The sequence below is a fragment of the Doryrhamphus excisus genome, chromosome 23 (genome assembly GCF_030265055.1).
Source record: "Doryrhamphus excisus isolate RoL2022-K1 chromosome 23, RoL_Dexc_1.0, whole genome shotgun sequence".
NCBI lineage: Eukaryota > Metazoa > Chordata > Actinopteri > Syngnathiformes > Syngnathidae > Doryrhamphus > Doryrhamphus excisus.
In genome coordinates, this window is record NC_080488.1 from 2,556,401 (window position 1) to 2,567,268 (window position 10,868).

At 43.5% G+C, this 10,868-nt stretch overlaps 1 protein-coding gene across 2 annotated transcripts; it reads right to left on the minus strand.

Annotated features, from left to right (window-relative positions):
• Positions 1-32: 32 nt before the first annotated feature.
• rnf20 (ring finger protein 20, E3 ubiquitin protein ligase) lies at positions 33-10,692 on the minus strand. Of its 2 annotated transcripts, none has more exons than XM_058063447.1 (22): positions 10,543-10,692; positions 10,052-10,239; positions 9,906-9,974; positions 9,736-9,834; positions 9,511-9,658; positions 9,258-9,443; positions 9,078-9,193; positions 8,074-8,220; positions 7,912-7,986; positions 7,696-7,815; positions 6,417-6,596; positions 6,209-6,344; positions 5,968-6,089; positions 4,896-5,055; positions 4,377-4,695; positions 3,379-3,496; positions 3,130-3,279; positions 2,848-3,060; positions 2,592-2,717; positions 2,185-2,325; positions 1,739-1,843; positions 33-561 (listed from the first exon to the last, which is right to left on the minus strand). In XM_058063447.1, the coding sequence occupies exons 2-22, from the start codon at positions 10,226-10,228 to the stop codon at positions 385-387; spliced, it is 3,084 nt and encodes a 1,027-aa protein (XP_057919430.1). In that variant the 5' UTR covers positions 10,229-10,239; positions 10,543-10,692; the 3' UTR covers positions 33-384. The 2 variants fall into 2 exon arrangements, with proteins under 2 accessions (XP_057919430.1, XP_057919431.1); XM_058063448.1 differs by having other exon boundaries at positions 10,052-10,257; positions 10,543-10,676.
• Between the last annotated feature and the right edge of the window lie 176 nt (positions 10,693-10,868).

Genomic DNA, 10,868 nt, shown 5'->3' on the forward strand with positions numbered 1-10,868 from the left:
ATTGATAAAAATTAAAAAAATGAGGGAACAACTTCAGGTTTCAGTCTCTTGAGAATATTTCAGTACAGTTTTAAGCGTTTTTTTAAAGAATAACAATAAAAAAAGCAACAATATACACCTCATTTTAACGAAACAGGAATGTTGCTAATCTTGTGTGTGTGACTGCTTCTTTCAATGTCACATACAAATTCAGTCAGCTTAAAAAAAAACAAAAGTAGCAACTAAAAGCTAAATATTAAAGCCTTCAGTTCCGTTTGAGACTGGACACGTACAGTAGCGCTGTTTCAACACAAAAAAAAAAGAAAAAAAAGAGGAGAACAAGTGCTCCGGGCAGCATCTGCACTATACTGCTCGTCCTCTTTTCCGCCTTCCATTAGGAGTGGACTAGCCGATGTAAATACGATGGAAATCATTGGCCCCGAACGCGGCGTTGCACTTGGGGCACTTCCTCTGGCGCGTGTCGTAGCGTGTCTTGACGCACTCAAAGCAGAAGACATGGAAGCACTTTGTCAGGACGGCATCCTTCACCCGAGAGTTGCAACAGGGACACGTTAGCCGGGCCTGAGGAAGGAAGAAAGCGAGAGTCAGAGAGAGCGGAGGATGTTTTGTAGTCAGATGAATGGAATTAATGAGTGCACAGGAATATCTAGGACAGGGGTATCAAACACGCGGGCCAAATGTGGCACGCAGGACACTAGTTTGAGGCCCCCGCCTTGATATGAAAGTTTAATGTTAGTGCGGCCCGCGGAAGTTTGATATGGATGCTGTATGGTATCATGTACCCAGAAAAAATTATTACGTTTGATTAATGTTCATGTTAAAGGTTAAATAACTGTTAATAGTTATCCTCCCTATCCGTGTGGAAGTGGTAAGTTTTTGGCTATTTAAGTTTAAAGGAAATAACTTGAAGGCTACCGTTTAGGTCGCTAGCGCTCTAGTTTGCGAGTTAGCATGTGTCTCAAGACCCTGCAGTTGCGCAATATGTTGTAAATAGAGAACTAGTTTGAGGCCCCCGCCTTGATATGAAAGTTTAATGTTAGTGCGGCCCCGCGCAAGTTTGATATGGATGCTGTATGGTATCATGTACCCAGAAAAAATTATTACGTTTGATTAATGTTCATGTTAAAGGTTAAATAACTGTTAATAGTTATCCTCCCTATCCGTGTGGAAGTGGTAAGTTTTTGGCTATTTAAGTTTAAAGGAAATAACTTGGAGGCTACCGTTTAGGTCGCTAGCTCTCTAGTTTGCGAGTTAGCATGTGTCTCAAGACCCTGCAGTTGCGCAATATGTTGTAAATCAGGGGTCTCAAACACGTGACCCGCGGGCCAAATGTGGTCCGCAGGACACTAGTTTGAGGCCCCCGCCTTGATATGAAAGTTTAATGTTAGTGCGGCCCCGCGCAAGTTTGATATGGATGCTGTATGGTATCATGTACCCAGAAAAAATTATTACGTTTGATTAATGTTCATGTTAAAGGTTAAATAACTGTTAATAGTTATCTTCCCTATCCGTGTGGAAGTGGTAAGTTTTTGGCTATTTAAGTTTAAAGGAAATAACTTGAAGGCTACCGTTTAGGTCGCTAGCTCTCTAGTTTGCGAGTTAGCATGTGTCTCAAGACCCTGCAGTTGCGCAATATGTTGTAAATAAAAAAAAGTATAGTGACTTTTTAACCGAGCGAGACCAAAACAAGCGAATAGAAGAAAAAAACATCTACAAGCTTTGCTCCATGTCAGCTCACCTTATAATCGCTAATTTCTTCATTTAGGAGGTCGTCGCCATTGCTGATTTTCTCAGCTGGTTTCTTGGCTTTTTCAATCTTACTTCTGAGTTTCGAGATGTCCTCCTGAAACAAAATGTACAAGAACGTCATGGTTGTATGTTGTCAGGCGGCGTCCCGTCGCATCTTGACAGTGCGTGATATGCATTATTTACATTATTATTTTGCAGATGCATGAATTCCATCCCCAAGAGGATTAAGGCCGTGCTAGATAGCAATGGTGCTAACACTAAATAGTCACACTTTGAACACAATTTGGTTATGCTAATACAAGTGAGGTGCACTTGTATTGCCAGCTATTTAGACAATAATACACGTGTGTCTAAATCTATACTGCCATTCAAGCTGTACATGGACTACTCAAGATTATCTCGTAAATCTTGACCCCTGTAATCGTTGTGTGATACCTGTGCTCGTCGGGCGTTGAACGACTCCTTCTCCCTGGAGATGCTGTTCTCTACAACCTCTTCTCGGACCACGGCGAGCCTCTGCTGAACCTGCTCCAGCTGAGTCCGCACTTCCTCTGACAACAACGCTGACTCTTGAGCCTGGAGGATGGCGGGAAACGAGGGGACGCAAACACAACCATCAAACCGACTTTCTGCTTATGTTTTTTTTCTGGCTTGTGCAGAACGATTAAGTCATTCATTCAGGAACTACTGATTGAAACAGTTATTAGTTGGTACCTCAATTTTTCCTCAGGTTTCTCAAATGCTACAACGCTATAGTTACAGTATGTTAAGCTTGAGAAAAATTTGCAGCACAAAAAAAACAAACAAACAAAGCCAGTGATGATAATTCAAAGATGCGCTACCTTGCGTTTGTTCATGTCCAGTGCTTGTGTCCTAAGTGCTAGTTCTCTCTCTGCAGTGCTAATAGTGCCCTGCAGGAGGCGCTCCTTCTCCTCCAGCTTCCTCACCACCTGCAACTGGGCGTCCACCTTACAGAACAGCACATAAGATATATAAGATATATTGTTTTATATTGTATTTTGTAACAAAATGAGGTACAAATCCCAACTCTACGTCAACAAAAGTAAATGTGAGTCAGCCTTGTCAACAAACGCTCACCTGAGTTTTTAAAGTAAGCAGCTGATCCGACAGCTCCTCCTTCTCCTCTTTCAACAGCTTGTGGATCTGGTTGGACTTGATGCGCTCGCTCATCAGCTTGAAGTTGGCGTCGTCTTTTTCTCGGAGCTGCTGCATCAGGCGAATGTTTTGTTCCTGCATGTCCTCGAAGGCCTGGCCCGTCACGTCCATCTCGCTCAGCAGGGCGTCCTCCTCCTAAGGAGATATTGGATGTAAGGGAAAACATTCTAGTTGTGTACATTCAGAAACGACACGTTCAAGTACCTGCTTTGCTGTGGAAAGCTTTTTGTTCAGGATGTCGATCTGCTCCTCAACTGAGCGAATCTTTCTTAGGGCCTCCTCGTCGGCCATTTTCTTGCCCTCTCTCCTCTCCCGTTCCTCAAGCTCCCTCAGCCGCTGACGCAGTTCCTCCGCCTGGGATTCACAAACAAACATAGCATTTTAAAACATCTTTTAGAGAGCTTCATAACGAAAACTGTGTGCAGGTGACTGGTTTGTGTTGGGCTTTTTCACCTCCGACTTGGCCTTCTTCTCTGCTGCCATCAGCTGGACTTTGTCCCTCTGCTCCTTTGGGGCTGAGCGATACATGTCTAAAAGCAGCTTCATCTCCCTTTGGGACTCCTGGGCTTTTCTGGATTGTCAATAGAAGAGTCATTATTGCACTAACAGCACTTGGCTCCAGTATAATAAAAGCAATCTTAACTCGCTAAATGTACTGCAAAAAAGGCCAGTAAGGATAATTCAGAGAACATACTAACTCCTTATTTCTAAAATCACAACTACTTAAACTTGCTGATATTGTTCATCTTCAAACAGCTAAAATAATGCATAAGGCTAAAGACAACCAATTAGCTAAAAATGTCATCAATACTTCTCTACAAGAGAGGAGAAATATGATCTCAGGGAAGAAGTACATTTGAAACACTTATATGCTAGGACTACGTTACGCTAGCCATAGCATTTCAGTATGTGGAATCAAACTATGGAATGGATTGAGTAAGGAAGTCAAACAATGCACAACGATGAGCCAATTCAAGAAACAATACAAGCAGTTGATGTTTGCGAAATACAAGGATGAAGAGTCTTGAACCAGTCATGATGTGCTATATATATCACTATATTGACACTTACTATGGTACCCATTATGTCAGGGGTCTCAAACTCGCGGCCCGCGGGCCAAAGAGACGCTATGGTACCCATTATGTCATTGGATGGTCATATCGCCTCGTACTTCAGTACAAGGTACATTATTAAAAAAACAAAAACAAAAAAACCCTTAAACTATATTAGGAAAGCAGGAAGTGAACAAATGTAACAGTTACTGATTGTAAAAGTACCAGATGGAGGGGTAGGATTTAATAAGCTTTGCTTCTTCCTACTCCTTTTGGACATGTGGAACTGTGAACTGATTATGTGATGCATTCAATTGTAATCTGATGCATGTTCAAATGAAATTAAACCATTACCATTACCAAACTGACAAGAACGTGTGTCATCCTCATTCCACTCACTTGAGCTCGACTCTGACAATCTTCAGCTGCTCCACCTCTTTCCTTTTTGGCCCTCCGGCTGAAGAAAGCCTCTCCCCGGAAGACTCCTCGGGCTGGCTGCTACTTCCGGGTTTGTCCTTCTCTTCCTTTATCCCGCTGTTGCTCACGCTGCTGCGAGTTGGCCTCTCTCTCTCTTTCTCCCTCTCGCGCTCTTTCTCCTCTTTCTTGATGATGAGGGTTTCTTTTTCTTTCTTTTCCTCCTTCTCTTTCTTCTCCTCTTTCTCCTCCTCCTTGACCGATACGTCAAGCTCGACTCCTGCCTCTGTTTTCACCGAGGTGCCTGGAAACAAGAGTCAGTGAGTTTTCTGTGGGTTGCGGGTCAATGCCTGGCCAAAAAATAATAATTGTCCCTGAATGCACCTCGTTCTCTTGTCTGTGCTATTGGTACCCCTGAAATGTTGTGGTCACACTGAGGATTTCACTATGTGCAAAACTGGTATAAATACAATGTAAATGAATCAAAATTAAACAATTACATACCAGTGCTGCTGGGCGTAGATGAGCCGTTGTCAGGAGGCTCAGTCTTGACCACCGTCTCCCCCGACGCGGGTACTGTCGTAGGAGAAGTCGTGTCCTCCTTCACGTCTATCTCTGTGCTGGACTGAGATTGCAAGATGCTGTTTCCCTTCGAAAGGCGGATCTACACGGACAACAGTCAATCAATCAAACTATATTTGTAGAGCACCACACAACAGGTAGCAGAGCTCCCAGCCACCCCAAGTCGGTAAGCCCCACGAGAGGAGACAGCCCCCAACCGAGGACAGCCCCCAGCGCAGAGAGCCCCTACTGAGGAAACACTGGATATATGGGATAAGAAATATAAACACATAAAATAAGAATATAGAAAGTATATATAGAAATAAACATAACATAAAAAAATACATAAAAGTGAAATATATAAGACCCTGGACTGGTGGCCAGCCAATCACAGGGCACATATAGACAAACAACCATTCACACTCACATTCATACCTATGGACAATTTGGAGTCGCTAATTAACCTAGCATGTTTTTGGAATGTGGGAGGAAACCGGAGTACCCGGAGAAAACCCACGCATGCACGGGGAGAACATGCAAACTCCACACAGAGATGGCCGAGGGTGGGGAAAGACAAAATAAGAAGCCAAAAAGTTACCACTTCCACACAAAATAGGAGGAGAACTCATTCATTCATTTTCTACCGCTTATCCTCACGAGGGTCACAGGGGTGCTGGAGCCTATCCCAGCTGTCTTTGGGAGAGAGGCGGGGTACACCCTGGACTGGTCGCCAGCCAATCACAGGGCACATATAGACAAACAACCATTCACACTCACATTCATACCTACGGAGTCGCCAATTAAGTCGCCAATTAACCTAGCATGTTTTTGGAATGTGGGAGGAAAAACCGGAGTACCCGGGGAAAACCCACGCATGCACGGGGAGAACATGCAAACTCCACACAGAGATTGGCCGAGGGTGGAATTGAACCCTGGTCTCCTAGCTGTGAGGTCTGCGCGCTAACCACTAGACCGCCGCCAAATTGTAATGATGGAGTTCCTCTTTGCATCCAACCTGGTTGAGTTCGGCTTGTGTCTCCCTCAGCCTCAGCTTGTATTTCACAACCTCTCCCTTCATCTGCTGGTTGTGAGTTTGTAGCGTGCTGATCAGATGGCGCATCTCTCGATTTATAGGGCCTGGAAGCGGGGAGAGACGGAATCAAGTGTATGTTATCTCACGATTAATCTTCACATGCAGGACTATTAACTGCTGACCACAAGCAGTCTGAGGTTTCAGTGTTTGTGAGGATGCTCACCGGCTTGCTCGTTGGCGGCGAGCGTCTGCTCAAATTCAATGCGCAGCATCTCATACTCCTTCCGGACTTGAGCCAGCGTATCTTCCAGCTGAAAGACCTCAGTGCGAACCTTCCTCTGCAAGGTCACCTCGTCATTCTGTACACACAAAAAAACGTCATCAGTGAGGCGCAGCTCACTTTGCGGCGACACGCAGACACGGCAACTCGCCTCCATGTGTTCCAGTTGTCGAAGTCGCGCTGTCCGAGTTGTGTTGAGGCGAGCGCGGGTCTCGTCTAACTGCGCCTTGAGGATCAGAGACTCGTTGTACAGCACGGAAAACTGCGACTGCAGGCAGCGGTACTCTGAGGTCTCCTTCACCATGCCCTCCGCCCGACTCAGCAGCTCCGCCTGAGAGGAAGAAACACACAGCTAGAAGTCCATTTTTGTGACACATGATAAAGTTGTTTATCGGTAAACATGTAAACAAAATAATGTTGGTCCTCGCTACATCGGGGTTCAAACATCGCTACTTCACACCATCATGGTTTTTCAGAAATTAATCAATAAAGGACCCGTTTCATGGTTGACTACGACCTATTATTAGTCCACAAATGCATTAGCAATAAAATTAAGGAATTTACAACATAAATGTTCTAAATACGGGCGGCACGGTGGTCTAGGGGTTAGCGCGCAGACCTCACAGCTTAGAGACCAGGGTTCAATCCCACCCTCTGCCATCTCTGTGTGGAGTTTGCATGTTCTCCCCGTGCATGCGTGGGTTTTCTGCGGGTACTCTGGTTTCCTCCGACATTCCAAAAACATGCTAGGTTAATTAGCGACTCCAAATTGTCCATAGGTATGAATGTGAGTGTGAATGGTCGTTTGTCTATATGTGCCCTGCGATTGGCTGGCCACCAGTAAAAGGGTGTAACCCGCCTCTTGCCCTGAAGACAGCTGGGATAGGCTCCAGCACCCCCGCGACCCTCGTAAGGACAGGCGGTAGAAAATGAATGAATGAATGAATGAGTTCTCCTCCTATTTTGTGTGGAAGCGGTACCCCGTCTCTTGCCCGAAAACAACTGGGATAGGTTCCAGCACCCCCGTGACCCTTGTGAGGATAAGCGGTAGAAAATGAATGAATGAACGAGTTCTCCTCCTATTTTGTGTGGAAGTGGTAACTTTTTGGTTTCTTATTTTGTTTTTCCTCACCCTCGGCCATCTTTGTGTGGAGTTTGCATGTTCTCCCCGTGCATGCGTGGGTTTTCTCCGGGTACTCCGGTTTCCTCCCACATTCCAAAAACATGCTAGGTTAATTAGCGACTCCAAATTGTCCATAGGTATGAATGTGAGTGTGAATGGTTGTTTGTCTATATGTGCCCTGTGATTGGCTCTTGCCCGAAGACAGCTGGGATAGGCTCCAGCACCCCCTGCGACCCTCGTGAGGAAAAAGCGGTAGAAAACGAATGAATGAATGAATGTACAGTTTTACTAACTAACTTTGACTAACCTTCATGTTGTTGTTCTCCTGCACCACATTCTGGAGGTCCTGCTGGAGTTTCTGAAGCTCAGTGAGACGATTGTCTGCCAGCTCTTGGTTTTCCTCCAGCTCGCTGTTCATTTCCTCAAACTGCACGAGCGGGATGAAAATAAAATGCATGCAAAGTAAGTCAAAGTCAGGGAATGATTAGCTTGAAATATGTGTGTCCTATTAATACGCTCCTACCTTTCTCTTGTTGATAGTGATAGTTCCACAAACACTACTGGCCTCCCCACACACCTTGTAGCCTTTGCTGTTCACCTGACGCGATGACAGAAAGTGTCATTTTAAAACAGCGTGCACGCAAAACACGGTAAATAGCCTGAAGAAAACATTCCATCCCCGCACCCTTTCAAGTATCTCGCTCATGTGTGCATTCAGGCGATTTTCTCGCCGACGAATCTTCTCCATATCCCACTGAAGCTCTTCAATGAGAACCTGCAGCTCGCTGACACGCTGGTCCGCTTTGTTTGCCGCACGGGCCAGAGCTCGAGACTGGACAGGGAAGGAAGAGAGCGGAGATGTGAGAACATGCATGATGGACTCATTAATTACATCTACACCGTCGCTATCTTTCGCAGGTATTTGGACAACCACGATAAATTGCTCATATTGATTACAATTTGATAGTAGTTTGTTGTTCTATTCTATTATACAAAATAGTCTAAATGTGACTGCAATGTTATCAGTAGTACTGCAAACATTGGTGTCCTTGCCACTCCATAATGGAACAGTGTATGTGGAATTAAAAAAATTAAAAATTAAAAAAATTAAAAATTAAAAAAAATTAAAAAATATATTTTTTTGATTTTTAAAAATTTAAAAATTTGAACAAAATAATAAAAAAATATATATATAAAATACTAATAAATAAATTAAATTAATAAAATAAGTGTGTATTTACTGATCAGCGTATAATATAGAAGGCGTCTTGTACTGCGTGAGTCCAATTTTGTGTTCTTGTGCTTTGCTTCTTGTTTTTAATATTTTAATATCTATTTTACTATTTTATTTCTTATTTGATCTTTTAGTTTTGGATTAAATTCGATTTGTACCTTTATTGTATTTTATTTTGACTTTTTATTTTACTAGTCTGTGCAGCACTTTGGAAACTCTGTTTATAAAATGTGCTATATAAATAAAGTGGACGTATTTTTATCACAAAGTTCTTGTTAGCATCATCGGCTTGCTAACAAAATGGCAACCGGAAGTCAGCTACATCGCCCGTCTATGATGTCATCAGCGGTTGATGATAACACAAAACCCTGTAGTACATTGTGGGTCCTTTATGACTGTCAGCTAAATAGCTAAAAATTAAAAATAATACACTTTTCAATAACGATATTGCCTACTTCACTGGTCATGTGACTGTGTTTCCGCTTGAGGTCTTCGGTCAGCTGTTGAAGACGCTCGTTTTCACTGGTGAGGAGCATGTTAAGTTTGGAAGCTGCCGGCCACAAGTTCCCCGCTGCAAAATAAAGCAGTACACCTCATTTCCATATTAATTAGATCCTTCTTTCTCATTAACTCACCGACTCCTGAGTCCACGTCGGTCTTCAGCTGGTCCACGGTGCTCTTTAGACACTTGTAGATCTCCACAATGCGAGCGGCTTGCATTTGACTGGACTGCACCCTCTCTTGGAGCTCAGCTTCCATCTCCTCACTGGTGCTGCTGGCCAGTGTGGCCAGGAATGAGTTGGACGCTTCTCCCTGGTGGCCTGTGTGACAATATTTCAAAATTCCGTCGTACAGCAAGATTTGCATAAAGATGCGTAATTAATTTACTTCTGTCCTTTGCCCTCTCCTGATTGGAGTCTCCGTCAGGCTCAGGGGTTTCCGGCTTCAGGTTCCTTCCCTCTCCTATTGGAGACTTCTCAGGTTCGCTAGGTGATTGGTCATAACATCTGATGAAGAGCTTTATATTTTCATCAAGCTGAAAGCAAAAAAAAGTGGAAACTTTGACATTTTGTCATGGTGCTAACGTTTATCTAATATGAACCGGATGTCCACCTGATTCCAGTATCTATTGAGGATGAGCAGACTTGCGTCGTCGGTAGCCTGGCGGGTCTCAAGTCTCTCGATACGCTCTCGTAGTTCATCTTCTATCCCCTGCAAATGAGAAAACCCAAATATGAACATTTACCTTACTGTACTTGAGGAAAAAAGCTTAAATTATGTACCTGTCTTTGATCTAAAGATTCCCCCAGTTTACGATTCTTTGTCTGGAGAGCTTTAATGTCTTGTTCTTCCTGAAACAAAACAAGAAGCATGATTACTAAGAACATTCAAACATATTCGATTCCTTTATAAAATAATATGATCTCACCGAGTTGGAAACGCCTCCCAGTTTGATGACCGTCTCCACCGCTGTGCTCCCACCTGCAGTCGCACTGACACCGGAACTTCCTCCGTCCTCTCCATCCCGCTCCCTTCGCTTTTCTGGGTGCACACCGGAGGACGAAGGGGGACCGCTGGGGTCTGCAGGACGCTTCTGCCCCGACATCCTTAAGACACCTACATCAGAACACAACACTACAGCTAGTAAGTCCTTTTGGTTTATATGTGGAACTCTAGGTACCAATAAGCAAGAAACTGTTATTTAAACGTGGCAATCTTCCCGAATAAAACAAGTTAGTGAACTATAGAAAGCTAGCTAACTACAGTTTCGCCCATTAGCATCAGGCTAATGTTAGCCACTTGCTAATGTTAGGTTTTACATATCGACTGAGGGCAAGTCCTCCTTTCCCGACACTGATTTTACGGCGCCATGTGATTAAGATTAACGTAACCTGACCCTGTATTTAAAAAAAGTCTTACCACTTTTAACGTAGTACTTGTTACTAGAAAAAAACGTTAATTGAATGTAACAAATGTTGATATTGCGGCTGCTTCCCTTTCGGAAACGGAAGTTGAAGAGCTGCAGTTCATAAAGAAAGTGCGCCCTCTAGTGACCCGGAGGCGAAATGGTTTCACCACACTAACCATACTATAAAGCAGGGGTCTCAAACTCAAACTGCACAAAATAAGATGAAAAATAAATAAACAAATCAAGAATAAAGAAAATCAATCAGTAATAAATAAATATAATAATAATAATAAAACGGCAAATAATAAAAACTTAAGAAACCACATATAGTTGGTGG

Coding starts and splice junctions, on each gene's coding strand:
- rnf20 (XM_058063447.1), bottom strand. CDS start 10,228: ATGTCGGGGCAGAAGCGTCCTGCAGACCCCAGCGGTCCCCCTTCGTCC. Junction 8,221..9,077: donor ACAGTCACATGACCAGTGAA/GTAGGCAATATC, acceptor TTCCCTGTCCAG/TCTCGAGCTCTGGCCCGTGC. Junction 2,718..2,847: donor TGCTTACTTTAAAAACTCAG/GTGAGCGTTTGT, acceptor CTGTTCTGTAAG/GTGGACGCCCAGTTGCAGGT.